Source organism: Felis catus, chromosome C1 (genome assembly GCF_018350175.1).
Source record: "Felis catus isolate Fca126 chromosome C1, F.catus_Fca126_mat1.0, whole genome shotgun sequence".
In the NCBI taxonomy this organism is placed as follows: Eukaryota; Metazoa; Chordata; class Mammalia; order Carnivora; family Felidae; genus Felis; species Felis catus.
Genome location: NC_058375.1, coordinates 8,789,432 through 8,812,968, shown reverse-complemented (window position 1 = coordinate 8,812,968; position 23,537 = coordinate 8,789,432). Strand labels below are relative to the sequence as shown.

Sequence of the window (23,537 nt, the reverse complement as noted above, 5' to 3'; positions counted from 1 at the left end):
TTAGCTGTTGCACTAAGCATTTATTATCTCATTTAGTCCTCGAAACACCCTCATAAGGTAGCCAGCATTAAAATCCCCATTCCGCAGATGAGGAAACTGAGGTTCAGAGGCCCACGGCTCCAGGCTCAGTGCTCTGCCCACTTGGCTGGGACTGACCCCGCCAACCCGGGAGGGTGTTTCTCGTGCTGTTCCTCCCACTCCCAGCAGACTTTGGCAAGGGGGGCTGGGGAGGTTGTCCGAATTTGTTGGGATTAGAAAGGAGAGGTCTCCCTCTGGGCTGGGGTTTTGATTCCCCAGCCCTGAGGGCAGGAAAGATCCCCGCCCCCCCCCCCCCCCCCACCATATCTGAGATCTGGAAAATTCTCCAAGCCTCCCTCACCTTCTTTCCCAGCTGAGATCCCATGGGTTCCCAGTCCAGGGTAGCCAAGAATGGTCCCTTCTGCACCCGGGCCCCTTGCTGCCCTGCCATAAGGCAGAGAGGACTCTGGGGACTTTCAGAGGCTGTTTTGGCGGCTTCTGGAAACGGAGAGAGAAACCCTGCCGCCTCCAGTCAGACAAAGAGGACCTGAAAAGGAGTACCCTGTGGTCAGGGCTCAGCCTGGTGCCACGACAGGGGGATGTCCCTGAACGCCACCCAGTCAGCGAGGTCCAACCTCAGGCCACCCCCTCTGGCCACAGCCTGGTCCCATGGAGCCCTGGCTTCCCCTCATGACTTCCTGCACAGCCTGGCCGACCCCCCTCACATGGCTGGGGAGGGCCCTGGTCACCTGCGGCCTGTGGCTGACTTCGCCTGTCCTACTCCCTGCGGGCAGAGTCCCGATGACGGACTGCTCTGTCACCCATTTGCTCTGGGCAACAGCCCCCAGAGCAGCAAGGCTTTAACCCTGTAGACTCCACACTTAATGGCTCCCCCCCCCCCCCCGCCCCTGGAGAAGGTGCGCACAAGGAAGCTGAACTCAGAGGGCAGGGCACTGTGCCCCGTCCAGATGGCACTGGTCTTGACGAGACGGGGTGGGGGACGTGAAGAGCTGGGGACAGCTGACCTGTCTTACCAGTTAGGGCCCTGTTCTCAGGTCGGCCCACGTGCAGCCTTCTGTACCTGCCCACTGGTGCTGTCACCCTTTCCACAGGATGAGTAGGTGACGCACCCAAGGACATGGGTCGGGAAGCCGCCAGACCGCGGCAAGGGTCTGAACCCCGATCTCTGACTCGGGGTGCCCAGTAGAAACTTTTCATTGCACCAAAATGCTGTAAATCCTCAGAACATCAGAACGCTACATTCAAACAGCACGTGGGGAAATAGTTCCGGAAAATCCAACGTTTTGTTGTTGTCCGGGCCACGTGCGGGCCACTTCCGTGAGGACAGAGCGGCAGCAGAGCGGCCACTCCACCCCTCCAGGGACAGCCACCCTCCCAGGTGGCAGCTGGGGGAGATTCTGTTCTTTGGGACGTTGGAAGGGTCCCTTGAGAGGCCAGCTAGAGTTCGCTTTTCCACACACTCCCCATCTGCATTCTGGGGACGGAGGCAGACAGGTGTAGGAAGTCTCCAGGATGGAGATGCCACAGTGTCCCCAGCCGCTCCCCACGTCCCCTCCCAGGAGGCCAGACCCCCCCCCCCCTTAATCTGCCCGAGACACAGGACAACATAACGTACTAAAAACTAGTCAGTTACAGTTCACCTGCCAGGGCCAACCCCCGGGTCACCCTTCGGGTCCCAGGGCTGTGTGGGTCTGTCTCCCAAGTCCCAGGGGCTCATTGATTCACTCACCCACCATTTACCTACCGAACACCAACCACATGCCATATGCTGTTTTAGGACAGAGCTGAGGACGAGTCTGGGCCCAGTTCCCGCCCCCCAACATCTCACTGTTCGGTGGAAGAGGCTACGGCAGGCGAGCCGGGGCGGGTCTCGGACTCGGGGGGGCCCTTGGCCAGTTCTGTGGGATCGGGGGAGGCCTCCGACGAGCAGACACGGGAGCTGAGGCTTGCGTAGTTCGGCGGTAGGAAGAGAGTTCTGGGCAGAAGGAGCTGCGTGGATCCAGACCCGGAGGCCGGGGGCAGCGGCAGCTTTAAGACCCAGAAGAAAAGCCGCAGCAGGGCTGGAGCGGAAGGGAGGAGAGGTGCTGGGCGCCACGGCCGCTTCGCACTTTACGGCGTTGGCTGCTTTCGGCCTCTGCTCCTGCACGGGGGCCCCGTGGGGGCAGGACGCTGCTGTCACTGCTGTCAGGTTCACTGCAGGGCCCCGGACACGGTGATGGCACACGGCAGGAGCTCGGTGCACACGCGGTGAACGAGTGAGTGAATGACCTGTGCGGGGTCCACGAGTCTACGCTGTGATACAGGCAACAGAGGTCAGTCCCTCTTTTTTTTTTTTTTTTAAGTTTATTTAAGTAACCTCTACACTCAAGGTGGGGCTCGAACTCACAACCCCAAGATCAAGCGTCGCACGCTCCATCGACTGAGCCAGCCAGGAGCGCCTGTTCTTACTTTTTTTTAAATGTTTATTTTTGAGAGAGAGACAGCATGAGCGGGGGAGGGGTGGAGAGAGAGAGAGAGGGAGACACAGAATCCGGAGCGGGCTCCAAGCTCCGAGATGTCAGCACAGAGCCCGACGTGGGGCTTGAACCCACGGACTGGACTGCAAGATCATGACTTGAGCTGAAGTAGGACACTTAACTGACTGAGCCACCCGAGTGCTCCTTCTTTTTTTTAAATTTTTTTTAGGGGCACCTGGGTGGCTCAGTCAGTTGAGCGACCAACTTCAGCTCAGGTCATGATCTCACAGTTTGGGAGTTCCAGCCCCGTGTCCGGGCTCTGGGCTGACGGCTCAGAGCAGGAGCCTGCTTCCGATTCTGTGTCTCCCTCTCTCTCTGCCCCCCCCCCCCCCCCCCGCTCGTGCTCTGTCTCCGTCTTTCAAAAAAAAATGAAATAAAACGTAAAAAAGGAAAAAAAAAAAAAGAATGCTGTTAATTTGCAGGAGTGGGGAGACACATGTAAGACATACCAGTGTCTGTGGCAACCACGGGGCTCCTTCGGTTCCATGAAATTAGAGCATCCTTCTCATCACCTTCATGATGTGGGTGGAAAACCAGGCGCGAGGAAAACGCCAAATGCGGAACACAGGTTAGCCACCACTCTTGAGAAAGTAGGGGGAAAAATCCCAATGAAGACAAAAAGAGCTACCTCAGCTCTCATGAAGCTGTTACATTCTAGCAGGGGAGAGGGGCACGCAGCAAGGAATCTCACGATCAGGAATTCAGTAACACACGAGGCCCGAGATGGACGGGTGCAGGGAGGCGAGGCGTGTGACCCGTGGGGTCCATCCGACGGGCTCGCCAGCTGAGATGTGGAAGACTGGGTAGGAGCTAGAGGGGTGAAGGTACGGGACAAGGAGAGATCCGGGCAACCCCAGGGAGGGGGAGGGAAGGACCCTGAAGGACTGGCAGCGGCTCGTGGGTAGCTGGGAGGGCAGGAGGGTGGCGGGTGGGGGCTGCAGGCTGAGTGAAGCAGGCCATGGAGACACGGAGCTCTGTCCGGGGGTCTCCGCCTGTCACCTTCACTCTTGGGGCCCCTTAGGGATGAAGACAGGCCTCGTCCCCAAACTGGAGCAGTCACACCGACAGTTTGGGAGAGGCGGCGAGGGCAGGATAGGATCCTGGGGCCAAGCCCTCCTCGACCTCCCTGAAATGTTGACAGGCTGACCAGCAGCAAAGATCAGGTTAAGGCTGCTGTCTTCCCAGCCCAGGCGACTGTTCCCAACGGCCCCAAGGAAGCCACTGAGACAGCTGGGGGTGCGCAGAACCCAGGAGTCAGCACATAGACAGCCCGGAGGCCTTAGGCTTGAGACTTTGAAGATACTAACTCCTTCACATTTTAACGTCTCCGAAATTAGCATTATCTCACAGCCCGGGTGAGTGTCAGAGGTTAGCGCCATTTTTCCCGGTACACAAAATAAGGGTGAGTCTGATCGTCTACGGTGTCACGCTGCCAGGAGACCATGGGTGTCGTGTCTCACACACAGAAGCAACGAAAGCCAACAGGTGAAAGCCACGTCTCCAAAAGAACTGTCCTTCCAGAGAAACCACTTACCCTGAGGACTTAATGGGACCCAGCGCTGCAGTCTGGACTTTTATGGGAAACATTTCTGTCTTGTTTAAACTTGCTATTCGGGGTCAGCTGAACTTAGGAGTTGATCTCAGCTGTAAATTTTTCGTTTTCGTTGGGCAGAAGGTACCCAGATTCTCTTCTCCCTCTGACCAAAGAATTTCTAACAAAACCACGGACTCCCACAGGCTCTTTGACTTAAAATTACGTTAAACATCAGAAAAAGCAAACAACCAGATCTAAAAATGAGCAGAGGACCTGAACGCACACTTCTCCCAGGAAGATGCACGGGTGGCCGATAAGCACAAACAAAAACGCTCCAGGTTCACAACCATCAGGGAAAAACACAAAACAGAACCACAGTGAGGTACCACTTCACGCCCGTTAGGATGGCTGTTACAAAACATGCAGGAAGTAGGGCGGGCGCCTGGGTGGCTCAGTGGGCAAGCGTCCAACTCTTGATTTCCACTCAGTTCACGATCTCACAGTTGGTGAGTTCGGGCCCCGCATCGGACTCCGCGTTGACAGCACGGAGCCTGCTTGAGATTCGCACTCTCTCTCTGACCCTCTCCTGCTCACCTGGCTCTCTCAAAAATAAACATTTTTTTTTTTTTTAAGAAAGGGCAGAAAAGAAGGGTTGGCGAGGATGTGGAGAAACTGGAACCCACAGAGGCCAGCCACTGAGAGCTGGGGATTCATCAGTTACTGCGGCAGAACCTCCCTCACCCTGATTAACACGTGTGTTGTGAGCCACACGGGTGTGGGGGGGGGGGGGGGACCAGGCTTTCCCGGCGTCACAGCCATGACGGCTTCCTGTGGAAGCCACAGGAGACCACAACCCTAGTTCCAGCCCTCAAAGTGGAGAAACCTCAGAAAAACCACGTGCCTCCTTGGGGCTTCAGTTCCCCTTTTATTTCATGTTCATCTTACAAAACCAGGAATTTTATATCGTTCAACCTATGCGGGGAAGACAGACACTGGCTGTTAATCCACGAGGGGGGGATATCTGTACTCACTGCCAGCCCTGCCTGGCTCTCGGCTTCCCCATCTGTGCCTGCGGCAGCTCTGCGTCCCCTGTGGCTTCTCGGGCTGGGCTGGGGAGAGCAGTCGAGGAGCCACTGGCCCAGGGACTTTAAGAGAAGCCCTCTGTCAACGGACCCCAGCTTCAGAGACCAGGAAGGGGAGAACTCACTCATGGTCCACAGCTTCAGCCTCATCCACAGGAGACAGTCTGGGTCCCGGAGCGCCTCCCTCCCACTCGGGAGGCCATCTACCCAGAGTTGGAAGCTGCACCGAGAACCAAACTCAGGGCACTGGATCCCCTCGGCCCAGTACAGGTTGTCAGACGTGTCTTTCCCCAGGCAAGGGAACAGACTGCCGCCAGAGCACCTCCTGGGCACTGAGGGCACCAGCAGGGCGGACCCGGCACATGTGGGAAATCTGGTGCTGCAGACGGCACTGAGCTTTATTTACAAACACGTCACCCCGTCCTCTTTCACCCACGCCCCCCAACCCTGGAGTCCCCACCTCTGTCTCCAGGAAGCAGAAGGGCCTGAGCCCATCCACCTGCCCAACCCAAGAGGGTGGGGACTACGTTCACCTCCAGCTGAAGCCAGGCAGGGCTCCCCTCTGGTGGGTGCCCTGCCAGAGGAGAGGGGTTAGGGGGGATGGCAGGGGCTCTGTCCTCCTCCGGGTGGCCAGTCCTCAGGGCTTCGGCCAGGGCGCGCGAGGCTGGAGTTGTGACCGGAATGGGGTGGAGGGTGGGACTCGTGTTGGCTGGGCCTGGATGGTGAACAGGGAGGGGTCAGAGGGGACCACTGTGGAAGTCGCCCCCAATTCCCACATCATCGTTCCTGGGGAGGGTGGGGTAGTTGGCAAGGAGAAGAGCCTGGAAGGGTGCTGTGGGCTGGGCTCTTGCAGAGAGAAGCTTCCAGGCTCTGCACTCCCTGCCCCAATCCACCCCACCCCTCTAGGGACTCTGCAGACCCCAGGCCTACTCCTAGGCATCTGTCCCTCCTGGGGTACCCTGGACCATACCAGGCGGGCAGCTGACAGCTTCCGGTGCTGGGCCTCGGAGGAGACACAGGACCAAAGGTCCAGGCTCTTGGGGGCTGAGCTTTTCTCGGGCTTCGGAGGGAGAATGTCCCAGCCCATCAGGCAGTGCTGTGGAGAGCAAGGGATTAAGGCACCTGATCTGTGGCAGGGCTCTCCTCTGATGGGGCGCACCCCAGGGAGGGGCCGTGCCTCTCCCCTGGGACTGCCTGTAACCTGGGTTACCCCAGGCGTCCCTTTCCTTACCCCGCTGACCCAGGCCCTGGGCCCCTGGACTGAGACGGGAGGAGGGAAGGCCGTGGATACTGACAGAGCACTTCCTGTATGCTGGGCTCTGCCCCACGCCTGATGGGGACTGATTCCCTGAACTACCCACCCCCCGCCCCCGGTCTGAGGACTCATGCGTTCATTTTACAGGCGAGCAGGCTAACTTTCTTCGGCATCCTTTCTCTTCTCCCCAGTCTCAGCTCCCCCAGCCTCAACCGGCAGAGGAGGGATCTCCACTGACCCCCACCCTTACCCAGGGGACATAAAGAATGTTTCTAGGGGCGCCTGGGTGGCGCAGTCGGTTAAGCGTCCGACTTCAGCCAGGTCACGATCTCGCGGTCCGGGAGTTCGAGCCCCGCGTCAGGCTCTGGGCTGATGGCTCAGAGCCTGGAGCCTGTTTCCGATTCTGTGTCTCCCTCTCTCTCTGCTCCTCCCCCGTTCATGCTCTGTCTCTCTCTGTCCCAAAACTAAATAAACGTTGAAAAAAAAAAAAAAATTAAAAAAAAAAAAAAAAAAAGAATGTTTCTAGGAGAGGCTCGATGGAAACATTAAGGACCTGGGTTCAAATCCCAGCTCTTCCACCTGCGGACTGGAGGCCAGTGCCCTCCCTCTGCCTTGTCTCATCTGGACAGTGGGACGCTTATCCTGGAAGCCACATCGTGGGTGGGGAACAGGCAACAAGCATAATACAGGTGATGGAAACGGCCCAGCCTGAACTCCAGGGATCTGGGCACCCACCCTCCTTGTGCCCAGCCTCTCTGTGGGCCCTGGGACAGTCTGTGGCCCTCTCTGGGCCTCAAGATCCACCAGGGAACCTGGGCCCCGCGCTCAGCTCCACCCAGGCCCCACTTGGCTGCTCACCCGGGGCAGGGCCAGCGTGTCAGAAGCATCGAAGCTCTTCCGTCGGTGGACGCGGTGCCGGTGCGGAGGGTCCAGGACAGACAGCGGGATGCTCACCCTGGGGGCAGGGGCAGTGGACAGAGAAGGCGTTGCTTTGGGCGCCTCCGGGCCGCTCTGGGACCCCAGCCCCGGACTTGGCCTTCCCTCCCTCAAGACCGGCGGGCCTCAGGCTGGGCTCCTCTCCTCGGTCGCTGCCGCCTCCACGGCTGCCCCCGGGTGTCCTACCTGCTCTGGCCACTCACCTGACCTGCGCGGGCTCCACCAGGGTCTCGGGGCCCCGCTGGTCCCGAGGTGTCCTGCACAGGCGGCAGGGGGAGCCAGGATCCGAAGGCACCAGAAACAGGCGCCGGTTGACGCGGTAACAGTACACGCCTGCGGGGCCGTGAGAAGCGGCAGCTCCCTTCAGCCGGGGGCCCGGATCCCTGGACCCCCTTCCTACCCCAACCACACAGGCCCGCCGATGCCACCCCCCCGCCGGCAGCCGCACGCACAGGCGCACGCAGGTGTACACGTACGGAACACTAACACGCACCTGAGCTCACGTGACAAAACACGGAGGACACACACTCGCACGCGTGCGCACACACCCATCAATGTGACACGTGCAAACCCAAAGCACGGCTCTGTACGGTCACATTCACGGACACACGTGCGCGTGCCTAAACTGGCAAGCACACACGGTGTGCACGCACACACGTGTTCACACGAACGGCCCTTCCTTACGCGAGGCACGCACGTGAATGCACCACGTGCTGTAGACACAAACCCAAAGCAAACACTCAGGACTCTGTGACTGAGCCAGCACCTCTCCCCTACCCCACCCCGGAGCACCGACTGGAGGAAGTGGGGGGCACACAGGAAAGGAGGCAGCTGGCGAGAGGTAAGGTGACAAACGGCCGGCCCTGATCTCCACAAGTCCGGGCCTCAGTGCACCCTCACCACCCCCCCAGGGCCTGACCCACCCTGTCCAGACCCAAGGCCTCCCTCCCCGAGTCCCCGCCACCCCAGCTGCCTCCCTAGGCCCCCGAGACCTTGGCCAGGCTGCCGAGAATTTACACTCACATTCGTGGTCTTGGTCCACCCTGCTGCTCTCCCGGAGGCTGAGGGACCGGGGTCTGTGAAGTGACAGGGGTGAGCAGGCCAGGCGACGGGGTCCCTGAGCCACCCTGCCCACCCCCTTGGCCAGCCCTGCTCACTCAGGGTCACTGTGAATACACTCCTCCTTGTTGGCTTCCCGGAAATCCTGCAGCTTCGAGAAGAAGGCCTCGGGCTTGCTGGTGACGGGCGAGGTGTTGTCCAGAGACCCTGGAGTGGGCAAAGCACCGGGGAGCTGCTGTGTGGCCACTGGCCGAGCCTTAAGGGGTGCTCGGCACAGCACTCCAGTCTACCTGCTTTGCCCCCCACTCTGCCTCATGCAGACCTGGAGGGGGCCCTCTGCTCACCGTGACTGCTGGCTTTGTCTGTGCAAGCATCCAGGCAAAAAATATTTACAGAGCCCCTCCTAGGGGCCAGACACTGGTTGTTGTTTTTTTTTAAGTTTTATTTATTTGTTTTCAAAGAGAGAGCGAGCGTGCAGGAGGAGCAGAGAGAGAGAGGGAGAGGGAGAGAATCCCAAGCAAGCCCCACACAGTCAGTGCAGAGCCCGACACGGGGCTTGAACTCACGAACCCTGAGATCATGACCTGAGCCAAAACCAAGAGTTGGATACTTAGAAGACTAAGCCACCCAGGCGCCCCATGCCCTCATGAGCCTCACAGATATGGTGGCAAAAGGGGCACCTGGGTGGCTCAGTCGGTTAAGCGTCCGACTTCAGCTCAGGTCATGATGCCACGGTTTGTGAGTTTGAGCCCCGCGTCAGGCTTTCTGCTGACAGCTCAGAGCCTGGAGCCTGCTTCAGTTTCTGTATTTCCTTCTCTCTCTCTGCCTGTCCCCTGCTTGTGCTCTGTCTCTCTCTCTCTCTCTCTCTCTCTCTCAAAAATAAACATTAAAAAAAATTAAAAAAAAAACATGGTGGCAAGAAACTAGTCACCAAAGAAACCTGTGACACGAAACCGAATAGTGACGCCCGCCAGGAAGTAGAGCAGAGTCAGGCACGCATGCAACACAGAGCTCACGGATGACAGGACGGTGTCGGCAGGTGTCGGGGACCGAAGCCCAACCAAGAAAAAGCGAGGGAGGGAAACTGGAGACGGCGAGTCTAGAGAGCCCTTTCGAGGAGTTCTGTTATAAAGACAAGCAGAGATGGGAATGCAGGCTGGTGCAGCCACTCTGGAAAACAGCATGGAGGTTCCTCAAAAAACTAAAAAGAGAACTACCCTACGACCCAGCAACTGCACTACTAGGCATTTATCCACGGGATACGGGTGTGCTGTTTCGAAGGGACACATGCATCCCAATGTTTACAGCAGCACTATCAACAACAGCCAAAGTATGGAAAGAGCCCAAATGTCCATCGACAGATGAATAGATAAAGAAGATGTGGTATATATGTCTGTGTGTGTGTGTGTATGTGTATATACACACATGCACACATACACAATGGAGTATTACTCGGCAATCAAAAAGAATGAAATCTTGCATTTATAACTACGTGGATGGAACTGGAGCTATTATGCTAAGTGAAATTAGTCAGAGAAAGACAAAAATCATATGACTTCACTCATATGAGGACTTTGAGAGACAAAACAGATGAACATAAGGGAAGGGAAACAAAAATAATATAAAAACAGGGAGGGGGACAGACTCTTAAATATGGAGAACAAACAGAGGGTTAAGGGGAAGGGTTGTGGGAGGGGGGATGGGCTAAATGGGTTAAGGGGCACTAAGGAATCTACTCCTGAAATCATTGTTGCACCATATCCTAACTAATTTGAGTATAAATTTTAAAAAATAAAAAACAAAATTAAGAAAAAAACCAAAAACCAAAAACCAAAAGAAAGAAAGAAAGAAAGAAAGAAAGAAAGAAAGAAAGAAAGAAAGAAAGAAAGAAAAAGAAATTAAGAAAAGCACAGAAAACGGGCAGTGACCAGAAGCAAACGTAAGACAGAAACGTTTCGGGGCACCTGGGTGGCTCAGAAGTTGGGCGTCCAACTTCAGCTCAGGTCATGATCTCATAGTCCGTGAGTTCGAGCCCCGCGTCAGGCTCTGGGCTGACAGCTCAGAACCTGGAGCCTGTTTCAGATTCTGTGTCTCCCTCTCTCTGCCCCTTCCCCGCTCATGCTCTGTCTCTCTCTGTCTCTCAAAAATGAGTAAACATTAAAAAAAAAAAAATTAAAAAAAAAAAAGAGAAACGTTTCAGCGGGATAGAAAATAGCACACTGCAGCTTTACCCCTGAGCAGAGGGAAGACTTTGCTAAGTGGCTCAGCCCTCATGGCTCGGCCTTGTCATCCGTCAACGGGGACAACAGCAGCACCCAGCTGATAGGGTCATCGTGAAAAGCAAAGGAGAGAATAGGAGTAAAGCCGAGAGAAGAACAACGCACATAATGAGCACCAGGTAAAACCACCACTCATCACTCCTCTGGGCTGTTCATATGCTGCTGGGACCGAGTAAGGAGAGAATCACAAGAAGCAAATCCTCTGGGAGGCTGGAGGGGATGGGGCAGAGCGTACAAACGCGGGGACAGTCCTTAGATGGGAGCGCTCGCTCACCCTCGGAAAAGACAGCGAGCACAGGAACAGGGTAGGCGGGAGGCGGATGCCTCCATTTTCCACAAATGGCAAGCAAGGCAGTGAGCTGACAGGCTGGGAAATCCCTGGGATGGGGCCTGAGTCTCCACCACCCCTGGTCCCAGCAACCCCATGGAGCACCTGCCTTCAGGAAGCAACTCAACCTCTCCGTGCCTCAGTTTCCTCCTTTGCAAAACGAGGATCCAAACAGCACCCACCTCTTAGGGCCACTCACTCTCTCATTCAACAAGTGCTGTCTAAGGGCCTGCCATGTGTCCCACACCTAAGCTCAGGCTTGGGAAATACAGCAAGAAGACAGCTATGGCCCCGCTCAAATTCGTTCTAGCGTTCTGGTGGAGAACTCAGACAAGACACAAGGAAACAAGGGGTGCCTGGCTGGCTCCGTTGGAAGAAAGTGATCTCGGGGTTGGGAGTTCGAGCCCCACACTGGGTGTAGAGATTACTTAAATAAATAAAAACCTCAAGAAGAAAAAAGAACAAGGAAACAAGATGATTCCTGAGAACAAAGGATACGAAGAACATACAAATGATTAATGCCACAGGCAATGACGCAGGGGGCAGTGGCCCTATGACAGTATGCTCGCAAGAAAGGCCTAGACTTTAAGCTGGGCCCTCAGTGACGAAAAGCAACCACAGGGTGTGAACCTGGGGAAGCGCACGCCAGGCAGTAGGAACAGCAAGCGCAAAGGCCCTGAGGTGACCATGAGCATGGCAGGTTCAAGGACCACCAAGGAGACCAGAGAAGCTGGAGCAAAGAGCCAGAAAGTGGATAGTCAGAGGTCATGTCAACAGAGCTAAGTGAGGCTAGGTCATACCCCCTAAGTCTAAATGATGACTTTGGATTTTCTTCTAACTGCTAAGTATTCTGATCCCCATGTTTAGAAATTCATTCTGGCTGTCATGTCAAAAATGGATAGGAACAGGGTGGACGAAGCCAAAGGGAGAGCAGCTGGGCCACTGAGGTTGCTGGGGGTGGGGGTAGAGGGGGATGGGCAGTAAAAGGTAAAGAGTGATACGCATACAGAGTTTTGCAAGGGCCTAGCACCAATAAATACTAAAGAATATGGCAGCTCTGACTCATTCATTCATTCAGTCCCGACAGGGGCTCAGGCAGGTATCTGGAAGCGGCCATACCTGCGATCCAGTCGTAGCCCAAGTATGGTCTGAGGCGCCAGCTCCTGTCAGGCACTGAAGACTCATCACCGAAGGTCACTCTTGGCTGAGGAGGGAGACAAAGAGGGGCAAAGACTAGGCCTGCAGGCCCAGCCCGAAGGAGGTCCCACCTTGGGGGAAGGAAAGGAGCTGTGTCTTAACTTGTACCCTGACATGGGCCCCGGGGCTCGGCCACGGACTCGGGAGCTGGAGGATAAGAACTGGCCCCCCAAGTTCCCCTTATGTGTGACTCTGACCAAGCCTCGGAGCCTCGGTCTTCCCATCTGTATAACAGGCTCATCACCTTCTTCCCAAAGTGCTGAGAAACTAACACCACCACTTTTCGAGCACTTAGGGTGAGCTGGACGTGACTCGAGGCACCTTCTGGAAGCCTCTCAACCCGTAAGGGGGGCTGCCCACGACTGCATTTGTCAGACAGGCGAACTGACGTTCAAGGAAGTTCTATTCTCCCACGTTACCTTGGACGGCCTGCTTTGTTGATCCAGGATGGACCTCTGGGCCTGGGCCTCCTGAGGCCCCGGCCTGTCCGGCTCTCCTGAAAGCTCTGTGCCATCCGGGTCTGAGATGGCCAGTAAGGGTGCCGAGCAGGGCCTCAGTGAACCCGGGGACGGCCGGCGTCGGTATGCGGCAGGTGGGAGAGACATCACTCCAGAGCTGGCCCCGCCAGCCCAGGACATATCACAGGGGCCACCCTGGTGGGCACCCTGAAGGCTGGAGGCTCTCGGGGCCACCGAGGACGTCTCCTGGGACGATGGAGTCTGGGAGTCACAGCTGCTGCTGGAGTCCCGGGTTGACTGGAACAGAGAGGCCAGGTCACCAGGCAGCGGCCCGGTCACACACCCAGCTGGCCTGCACCAGGCACGAAAGCCTGGGTCCTCATTCCTGCTCCGGCCTCTGCACGTCCCACCCAGTCCCTTCCTCGCTGGGCCTCAGTTTCCCCTTCGCCACTAAACTGGGCACGCTGCACTGGAGGTCTGGATTCCGGCCTGGTCAGGCAGCCCCCTCCACACCCCCGGGAGTTCTCAAGGCGGGTGCTCACCCCTGAGGCTGCCTTGGCCACCGACCGCCGCACAGCATCTTGCCCGACCCACAGCTGCCTCAGGAGCACCAGATTGAGCTGCCGGAGCTGCACCGAGTCCTTGGGCTCCACCATCCCAGGCGTTATCATGAGGCTTCCTCCTGGGCTGCGGAGCCCCCTCCGGGCCAGGAACCAGGCCCAGCTCTTCTACCTGAAGCCAAAACAGCATGACACTGGGCTGCCAGTGGAGCCGGAGGCCTGGGTTCGAATCCCCGCTCTGGAACTCCCTAACTGTGTAGCCCCAACCAAGTGATTTAGTCTCTCTGTGCCTCAGTTTCCTCATCTGCCAAACAGAGATGATGACAGTATCTAACTCATAAGGTTACTATAGAGATTTTTTTTTTTAAGTTTACTTATTTTTTGAGAGAGGGAGAGCAGGGGAGGGGCAGAGAGAGCAGGAGAGAGAGAATCCCAAGCAGGCTCCACACCATCAGCGCGGGGCCCGATGTGGGGCTTGAACCCCAAACTGTGAGATTATGACCTGAGCCGAAACCAAGAGTTGGCCACTTAACCGACTGAGCTACCCAGGCGCCCTATTTTTATTTTTATTTTATTTTTTTAAGTTTATTTATTTTTGAGAGAGACTGTGTGTTACTGCAGGGATTAAATGAGATAATGCATGTTAAACCTCACTATGGTACCTGGTACAGAGTGAACATCCCACAAACGTTCCCTTATTACTAAACTGGCCAGAGTGTGTTCGCTTACATGCCAAAAGAGAACAATCCCCTTTAACAATAAAATTTGGGTAACATGTAGAAATATGCAGATATTAGGATAATATGTAGAGAACAATTAGGGCAAGTCTACAAATGTAAAGTATTATAACTTGTGACTCCAACACAAAGCAGGCTCCTGAACGGGCTCTTCCCTCTATCCTGCCCACCCTTCCATTTTACAAACGAAGAAACCAAAGTTCAGAAAAGTTAACCAACTTGCCCCACGTCACACAGCTAGTGACAAGGCCAGGATTTGAACCCAAATCTGGCTACAGGGTCCATGGTCACTCCAGCCTCTCCCTTGTGCAGAGAGGTGCTTGGGAAGCCTTCTCCTCTCCTCATTCTTTACCCCCCCCCTCCCCCAAGGGATCCAGGCTCAGGAACACAGAGATGCTTCTGGAAGGGATTTCTGCAGACTAGGGGAAGGCGCTGCCTAATCCTCTCAGGGCTCCAGGCCCAGGCTCCACCCAGAAACTCAATGTCCCGGAATGTGCACCATCCCGGTTTTAACACTGGGTCGGGCCAGACCCTACTCGCAAAAACCCAGCCCGACCCCCAACCCTCCCTCCCACCCACACTTCTGGATCGCCGTCACCAGGAGCCCCCTTCTGGGCCAGGCTGCAGGGGCTGAGGTCGAAAAAACAGACTACACCGGACACGCCCCCACACACGCGTCCCGAGTAGAGACGATTCTTGCTGCGGCCGCGCCTGGGAAGCTAACAGCTGCGCAAATGCAACGGGAAGGCGACGTTCACAAGACAAACAGGGGCAGCAAAACTGCCGGACGCTCCCGGGAAAAGAGGCTCAGCCTCCCCCTTCCTTCCCATCGCGGTCCCCGGATCCTCCGCGGGGGCGCACGTGGGACCTCCCGCCGAGTCCTTCCGCCTCACGGCGGCCCCGCAGCTTCCATGCTCACCTCCTGGAAACCTGGACATCCGCAAGCCCGACGCCGCTTTCGCAGCCCGTAGTCCCGCCCTTCTCGCCCCACGCGTCGCTGCCGCTGGGGGCGGAGCCAGATCCGGCCGTCCTGATTGGTCAGATTGCGGGAGGAGTCGGACGCTCCTGCGAACGTTACTCGGCATTCCGAAGCGGCAGTTTCAACATTGGGGCGGGACTAACAGAGGGACTCAATAGCTGATTGGTCAATTTCCAAGGTCGTGTACTGGACGTCAACTATCGGTCTGGAGCGGGCTCCCGGAGGGCGAGCTCCGATTGGTCAGGATGGGGCGGCCGAACTCGCGGGGTTTGGCTGGGGCAGTTTCGAAGTCTGGACCCGGCGCTGCTCCCGCTAAGTAGAATTCTGCTGAGGGATGCCAGGCGGGGCTGGGGTAGGCGGTGGCTGGAGACCCATTCTTCCATACTTTCTTTCCGGTATTTATCGTGCCTACTTTGTGCTAAGAGGCACTGTACTAGGCATTGGGGCGGGGGGGGGGGGCAGAGAAGAATGAAGAGGGGTCCTTGCCTGGAGGAAAGGGAGTAAATTAGCACGAATATAGATACCTATAATGTATGCGGAGTGCTATGTTCCAGGTATTTTCCATAGGCCAGTGCATGCCAGCCCCATTTTACAGCGAAAACAAAAATGAAGCCATAAAAGATGAAGTGACTTGCTCAGAGCATTTTTAAACTAATCAGCTTGATTCAGCAAATTAACAGAAAGGAAGAAAGGATAGGAGGGAGGAAGGAAGGGGAAAAAAGGAAAGGAGAAAGAGAAAGGGAGAGAGGGATCATTTTGGGGTGATGGACATGTTCTAAAATTGGATTGTGGTGAAGGCTGCACGACTTTGTAAACTTGCTTAAATGATTGAATTTTGTGGTATGTAAATTACACCTCAATAAAGCTGGGTTTTCTTTTCATTGAATTCGTATCCTCTATACAATCCAGTCATTCTACCCCTAAGCATTTATCCAAGAAGAAAAAAAATTGTCCATACAAAGATTTGCATAGGAATGTTCACAGCAGCTTTATCCAAACACCTGTCAACAGGTAAATGGATAAACAAATTGCGGTATATCCATACAGTGGATACTTCTCAGCAATAAAAATGAATAAACTATTGATATGCACAATATGGATGCATCTCAAGACAGTTACACTGCATGGAAAACAAAGAGTACATACTGTACTTTCCATCTGTATAAAACTTTAGAAAATGTAAACTGATCTATAGCTCTATAGCGATAGAAAGATAAGTGGTTGCTAGGAGATCGAGTGGAAGGAGGCATGGTAAAGGGGCACGAGGAAACCTTGGCGGTGATGGATACGTTCACTGTCTGGGTTGTGGTGATGGTCTCATGGTGCATGTGGTGCATATATATGTCTAAAGTTATTAAATTGTACACTCTAAATGTGCAGTTCTATATAAATTATCTTATTTTTTAAGATTTTTAAAAATGTTTTATTTATTTTTGAGAGAGAGAGAGAGACAGAGTGCGAGCGGGGAAAGGTCAGAGAGAGAGTGGGAGACACAGAATCTGAAGCAGCTCCAGGCTCCAAGCTGGCAGCACGGAGCCCGATGCGGGGCTCAAACTCACGAACCATGAGATCATGACCTGAGCTGAAGTCGATGCTTAACGCACTGAGCCACCCAGGCGCCCCTAAATTATATCTTTTTAAATGTTTATTTATTTCTTTTGAGAGAGAGAGGAGGAGGGAAGGGGCAGAGAAAGAAGAGAGAAAATCAAGCTGCACTGTGCAGAGCCCAACCCAGGGCTTGATCCCATGAACCACGAGATCATGACTGGAGCCGAAATCAAGAGTCAGACGCTTAGTGAACTGAGCCACCCAGGCGCCCCTATAAAATTACATCTTGGTAGGAGTGCCTGGCTGGCTCGGTTGGTAGAGCATGGAACTTTTGATCTCAGGGTCATGAGTTCAAGCCTCGTGTTGGGCGTAGAGCTTACTTTTAAATAAATAAATAAATACCCGATAAAGCTGTTAAAAGATGTGAAGCAAGTAAAGGAAACAAGAACTTGGCCTCATGGGGCACATTGTGTTTGTAGTAGCTGGAATGGACAGCTGCCACTTTCGTGCCACCACGCCCTCTCAGGAGTGGCCCTGAGGACAAAGACAAAGGCTGATCCTTGCCCCAGTGGACACAGCTGTGTGCTTCACACTTGGTCACCTACACATAAAGAGGGATGTGCAGCCTGAGGAACAGACACGCACAATGCCCTGGGTGGTGGCAAATAGCTGGAGGCCTGGAGCCTGGAAGGAAAAGTTTGGAAGATGGGGGGGGGGGGGGCAGGAGAACTGGGGAAGGGGTAGGAAGATGAACCTGTGAAAACCAATGGGAGGGGCACAACGGATTAAGTCTCTGGGTCTCACGTTTCCAGTCCATCAGAGAATGTCCGATGCCGGGGAGAACGTTGGTCAACAAACAGCTGGAATGGGGCATCTGGGTGGCTCAGTTGGTTAAGCACCCAGCTCATGATTTCGGCTCAGGTCATGATCTCACGGTTCCTGAGTTCGAGCCCTGCATCAGGCTCTGTGCTGACAGTGCGGAGCCGGCTTCGGGTTCTTTGTCTCCCTCTCTGCGCCTCTCCCGCTCGCACTCTTATCTCTCTTGAAATAAATAAACACAAAAAAAAACAAAAGCTGGAAAGGCTGATGTGCTGCTAGACGTCAGCAGGCCTCCCTCCTCAGCCACCCTAGAGTGGGTACGGGGGACCCAGGGACAGACAGAGCAGCCGTGAGGACAGGGGTCAAAGTGGCCTGGGCTCCTCTCCCAAAGGCTCACGGAGGTCCCTCTGCCACCGAAGGCCTGGTCTGCTGAAGCAGGAACAAAGCTGAACCCTCGATATACCGTCTCCGAGGGACCAGCCAGCCACTGGTAGCAGATGGATGGTTTCAGTCCCCTGATGGAAGGGGGCCATTTGTCCCTATTGAAATTGATACTATTCTACATACCAGCTCCCCTGACCTGCTTGCGGGGCCCTCCCCCGGACGGCCATGTGAGGGCTTTAGATCACCTGAATGCAGTGACCCGGGACACACACATGGCCTCACGCCAACGTGCCGGAGTCCAGCTCCCGCGGGTCCAGGGGTTCCCGAAGGATGAACGGCGTCGGCGAAAAAGTGAAAATAAAACTAAAATAAACCACTAAAATAAAAACGGACACAGACAACAGCAGCGTGTTGAACTGGCCGATTTATCGTAGCAAACGCGGCATTATATTTGCTAGTGATTTCCTTGTAGCGTACGTCAGCTATGTTTTCTGGCTTTACCCAATTCTAAAATTGTTCCTTAGTGTCATCACCCAATAAGGAATTACATGATTGGGGTTTTTTTTTTTGGTAACGTTCCCTCCTGCCCTTTGCGTATTGATTAATTTCTTTCATTGTTTTTATTATGCATCTACGTTTATCAATAATCTATAAAGTACTTGCTTTGCTGTTTTCATGAAAGGTCATTTATCTCTCAACACCTCAAGTGGAACAGTTACAGGGACATGACCTCTTAGTTGTTTCCCTGAACCATTCGTGGTTTTGAAGAACAAAAGTGTTCGCCTGGGTCCGAGGTGCCAGGAGGGGGGCCGGGAAGACCTTAGAAACCCACGCCTTATACGTTCTCAGAGAGACCCTGCACCTAGGAACCAATGAACCATTCTGTACTTTAACTGACTAGGTTCAGTCGTCATCTGGAATGCTTCCTGGGGGCCAAGTGGGCCCAGGGGTTAGAGTGACCTGCGTCCATAGATACGCTCCTTAGTTACCGGAGTGGGGCTTTCGGATCCATATGTCTCTCCTTCGTTGGCCGCCTTTGCTGGCAAATGCATGAGGCTGTCCTTCCTGTGAGTAGGAGTCTCCATAGGGGATGGCAAGGGCTAAACGTAAGGCCGCACATGTTCTTGCGGAACCTTATTTTCTTCCCTAATGGTTCTTTTCCCAGGGGGCCTGTCGAGGGCAGTTCCCCAACAGACAACACCCCAGGTAGTCTTAAGGCCGAATTACCTAGAAGCAGGAGGACAAGAAGCTTCACTGTCGGCGGGCCGCCCTGCCGTCGCCAATCCGTCCACAGCCCGGGCTCTGCCACTCAGGCTGGGAATAGCTCGTCTTCCAGCACCAAAGGGCCCATTTTTTGGCCAAATGTGGAACAATGGGCCTCCGACTAAAGGGTCCACCGATCTCACCAGGAACCCCAACACCCAGGTGGCACAGCCTGAAAGGACCAAGCTCAGGAACCATACCCCGTAGCTCTATTCTCTAAGGAGCTGAGATATGCCACTGTGTCCCCTGCGGCTACAACACACGGGTACAGGAAGCAGAGGGTGGAAGTCAAAAAGGCCTCTCCCCTCATCACTCCAATGACCCACTTCTGGAGTTTGTGTTTCCTGTGCCTGGGGGTAGGAAGCTTCTGCCCAGGGACACAATAGGGTCCCATCAACTGGAAGATGTGACCTGGTCATTGGCCCCCTCCTGCCGGCAGACCAGCGGGCCTGTGGGCTCACCCGGAAGAGCCAGGGCTGTGCAGTGGGGCAGGGGGGTGTCGGGAACCCCCTTGGGTGTCTGGCTCTTGGTGTTTCCACACCCACTGCTAACAGTAAGTGGCAACCGCGCCGATCACAGCCCAGCCAGGGCGTGACGACCAAGGGCTGGGATCCCCAGGGATGAAGTCTGGATCACCCCACCAGGAAATAACCAGAGGAGCTGCAGCGCGAGGCATAAGGGAGATCTAGGATGGGGGCGGACGAGGGACCAGCTGTAGCAGCAGGGCCTGTAGCCAGGGCCACTGGTCCTCTGAGGCAGAGCCGGTGCTGGCTACCGCCTTGTAGGGCTCTGTTGGGTCAGACCCAGACCTCGCCTCTCAGGAAAGAAGGGAGAGAAGACAGCGCAGCTCTGAATGAGTTGAGGGGTGGGCTGTCTGGCACAAGCCTTCTGCACCCCTTCAGACCCTCCCGGCCTCCCTTGCCTGTCGCGCTAGCTCTGCCTGGGCTGAGTGATGTGCAGCTAGCACAGCCTGCCCACACCCCACCCCCGGCCCACACCCACCCCGCGCCCCTCACCTCCACCACCCGCCGTGGGCCTCAACACGGGGCCCCGACGTTCGTATGCACGATCCAGAAATGCAGAGTCGGTGCCCCAACGGGCAAATCTTCCACCAAGGGGAGGAGAGAAATAGTGGATAAATTCTTCCCCCTTCCTCCCCACCAGGAATGGTACCGGGCATCTCAAGGTCACAGTCTCATTCTGCAGGCACGTGTAATGGTAGCCAGCTGGATAAAGCATCCTTCTGCTAGCTCTCCCTCCTTCTCATTTTCTCTCCCTCCCTCCCTCCCTGCTCCTCTCTGGGGTTGTTCTGCAGAATAAAATGAGGGTGCGTGAGCCTTCCGCTTGAAGCTCTGCTTCCTGGGGAAGTCTGGACAAAGCACCATCCGTGTGCTGACCCCCAAGTGTGTGTCTCGGGGCCAGACTCCTCCTGAGCTCCAAGTTCTCGTACCCAGCTACAGCAGAGGGACCTTAGGTTGAACAGGTCCAACACGGAACTCCTGATTTCCCCCAAACCTGCTCCACTAAAGCTCTCCCCATCCTACCACGTGCCCAGAACCCTGAGTCATCCGTGAGTCACGACGTGGCATCTGTCAGCGCATCACATCATTTCTGTCCTCAAAAGGCCTCCAGAACCTGACCACTTTTCACCACCTCCATCGCAGGACCCCATTAAGATGGAGGTCAGCTCACGTGACTCCTCTGCCCAAAGCTCTCCAATCGCATCTACCTCACTGAGAGTAAAACCAAAGTCCTTACCCGTAAGATCCCGGTCTGTTTCCAGTTCCGTTTCACACCTAATCTCCTTCTCCTCTCTCCCTCCGTCACTCTGCTCCAGCCTCACCGGTCTCATTTTGTTGAAGACGTTGGGCATGTTCCTACCTCAGGGCCTTTGCACACGCCGGTCCCTCTGTCTAGAACGCACTGCCCCAGATATCCACAGGACCGGTTTCATTCCCCCACCGTCTTCCTCCAAACGTCGTCTTGATCAATTGGACTGCGTTAAGAACTTCTCGTCAAAAGACACCAGTAGAAGAACGGAAGAGGGCCCGCCGGATGGGAGAAGATCTGAACAAGACGGGGAAAGGGACAGAACACGGGAGAGGCACATCACCCCTGACAGAGAGGATAACTGGGGCGTGAGAGGTGCCCGGCCTCATGGGTCACCAAGGAAATGCAAATTAAGCCCACTACAGACCCCTGGAGAGACCAAACTCGAAAGGGCTGACACTATCTAGTCGGCAAGGACGAAGAGCATCCGGATGCAAAGCCGTGCGCCGGCTCAGCCCACCCAGCAGGTCTCCTGCACACGTGCCCCACAGAATGGGTCCTGTGTGCACCAGGGGAAGTGCTAGAACAGCCCAAGAAGCACTGTTCATAGGCCTACCCCAACCTCACTCCCATGCCCTTCCCTGCCTCACTCATCTTCCCCCATGGACCTTATCTTCTGATACATTATGTCTTTGACTCCATTGGTTTGGCCTACAGTCTGCCTTCCCCCGCTAGCATACCAGCTCTAAAAACACCAGGAAGTTTTATCCACTTCATCCATTGCTGCCACTTCTAAAGCTTTGCACCGCGCCCATTAGCACCAGCAGGCACTCAGTATTTCGCTGAATTAATCAAATTCCTCATTTGCACAAGGAGGCAAAGAAGTCACTGATTTTTTTTTGAGGAGATTTGGGTGCATGCGTCTACATGCCTGACACACCCAAGTTCTCATTAAAAGTTGGGCTGTTCTCATCTCAACCCTGAGAGTCTGACTCAGAGACCGAGATCTCTGTCCTGGAGGACAGAGTGGATTTACCTGACCTCTGTGAAGAGGGCCCAACCTTAGAAGAGGGGTACATTCTGGCTACATACTTTGTGATTAAATAGGGACGTTGTTACTGGAGGACCGAAAATCCCACCGCTTGGGATTCCTCAGAACTCTCAGTGGGCAGATGAGGTAGGTTGAGAAACCACAGGCATCTGGTCTTGACTGGGGAGAGAGAACCAGGCGGTGTTGAGTGAGGAACACCCCTCTTGGAAGATGGGTCATCACCTCGGAGTAGCTGGTGAACAATTCGGTGCATTGCAAACAGCAGCTGAAGAGAAAATACACAGAGAAAGGGTACCGAGTGACCAGAAATTTTTGGTTTCACCTACACGTATATGCGCGTGTGTGCTCGTTCATCATGTTTCTAATTGTGGGTAAGGGTAAAAAGAAAAAAAGAAAAAAAGTTTGAAAGCCGCTGGACTTTGGGAAATTAGGACTTGGGCTCCAATCCAGGCTCCATCAGCCCTCCAGCTGCTGAGATTTGAACATTTCAAAGCCCCTAGTGCCATGCCTACTTTTAGGAAGTTTCCAGGAACATTTGTTAACCCTGGCTCCCAACCCCGGAGGGCTGATAATGTGTGTTACCGGGACAGGATTCATTAATTCAGTGGGTAGTTACTGAGTTCTGATTCTGTGTCAGGCACCGGGCTAGATGCTTGGCACAGACCAGTGAACAAAACAGACAAAGCCTCAGGCCTCGCAGGGCTTATGTTCCAGCACGTGGACACACAAAACAAACAGTATTAGGTGTTGGAGGATGGCTGTTAGGAAACACATCTATTCCAAATGCTGCAGGGTGAGGGGCCTGAGAAGCGCCAGGCAATAGGGGCAGAGACAGGGATTTTAAATAGGGTGGTCTGGGTAGACCCAGACCACGAGAGAACGTTCCGGCAGGCTTGGAGGTTAAAGAATTAGCGGTGGCAACGTCCAGAGGAACAGGCAGAGGGTCAGCCTGTGCAAAGGCTTAAGGTGAGTGCCTCGCAGTCCCAAACAGCAAGAAACCGGTGTGGCCAAAGCAGAGGGTGTCAGGGAGCAAGGGGCGGACGGAGGCAGTGCAGACCCTGAAAGGCCACCGGGACGATTCGGGCCTGTTCTGGGTGGGCCAGGAGCCAGGGTAGAGGAGTAACATGAGCTGAGTTCTGGTTCAAATCTGTGGCGAAGTCCCTGGCTGCCTGCTGCCTCGAAACAAGCACAACGGGGCAGGGGTGGGAAGAGGGGACGGGTTAGGTGGCAGTGACCGGGGCCGGAGCAAGGGCTGTGAGGGACCGGGGAAGCGGTCAGGGTCTAGAGGCATTTTGGAGACCAGAACTGACAGGTTGGATGAAGCGAGCGACACCGGGGTCCAGGATGATGCCCCAAGTTTGTGGCCCGGGAACGTGGAAGGATGAGGCTCCCACCCACCGCAGTGCGGGGAGTGGGGGCGCCAGAGCCCGGGGGGACAGGTGTGGTGGGCCAGGGAGGCTGACTCGTCCCTGCTGAGGGCCCTTCAAAAAACAGAAAGAAAAGCTCCCAACCAAGTTCTCAGAAGGCAAACTAGGGTGGGCCAGTCTGAGTCATTACTTTTTAAGTGAAAAATGAATGGCTTGGAGTTACAGCGAAATCTGTCAAGAAATCACTCTAGATTTCTGGTTCTCAAAGATCAGTTATGCCCGTTGTTCTTCTGAGAGTATCAGCGTTCTTCCAAGAGTAAGAGGAACCCGCAGGCAGATTACAGTTGGAACTTCCCCTAAATAAACTTAAGGTCAT

The 23,537-nt window shown here is 55.0% G+C and overlaps 1 protein-coding gene, 1 long non-coding RNA gene and 1 other non-coding gene across 5 annotated transcripts; 1 reads left to right on the top strand and 2 right to left on the bottom strand.

The window, feature by feature from the left end:
- LOC109502084 lies at nucleotides 1-4,645 on the bottom strand. Its single transcript, XR_002160452.3, has 2 exons — nucleotides 3,005-4,645; nucleotides 1-2,307 (listed from the first exon to the last, which is right to left on the bottom strand). It is a non-coding gene; the product is annotated as an uncharacterized LOC109502084 (long non-coding RNA).
- A 344-nt stretch (nucleotides 4,646-4,989) lies between these two features.
- On the bottom strand, nucleotides 4,990-15,047 carry MIIP (migration and invasion inhibitory protein). 3 transcript variants are annotated; one of them, XM_006934292.4, is made up of 10 exons: nucleotides 14,900-15,047; nucleotides 13,226-13,415; nucleotides 12,645-12,980; nucleotides 12,148-12,232; nucleotides 8,520-8,628; nucleotides 8,386-8,438; nucleotides 7,566-7,695; nucleotides 7,285-7,381; nucleotides 6,142-6,267; nucleotides 4,990-5,886 (listed from the first exon to the last, which is right to left on the bottom strand). In XM_006934292.4, exons 2-10 carry the CDS (start codon nucleotides 13,352-13,354, stop codon nucleotides 5,809-5,811), a joined length of 1,143 nt encoding a protein of 380 aa, XP_006934354.1. In that variant the 5' UTR covers nucleotides 13,355-13,415; nucleotides 14,900-15,047; the 3' UTR covers nucleotides 4,990-5,808. The 3 variants fall into 3 exon arrangements, with proteins under 3 accessions (XP_006934354.1, XP_019691740.1, XP_019691741.1); XM_019836181.3 differs by lacking the exon at nucleotides 14,900-15,047 and adding an exon at nucleotides 14,560-14,866; XM_019836182.3 differs by lacking the exon at nucleotides 12,645-12,980.
- A 1,757-nt stretch (nucleotides 15,048-16,804) lies between these two features.
- Nucleotides 16,805-16,877, top strand: TRNAK-UUU. Its single transcript has one exon. It is a non-coding gene; the product is annotated as a tRNA-Lys (tRNA).
- Nucleotides 16,878-23,537: the final 6,660 nt, after the last annotated feature.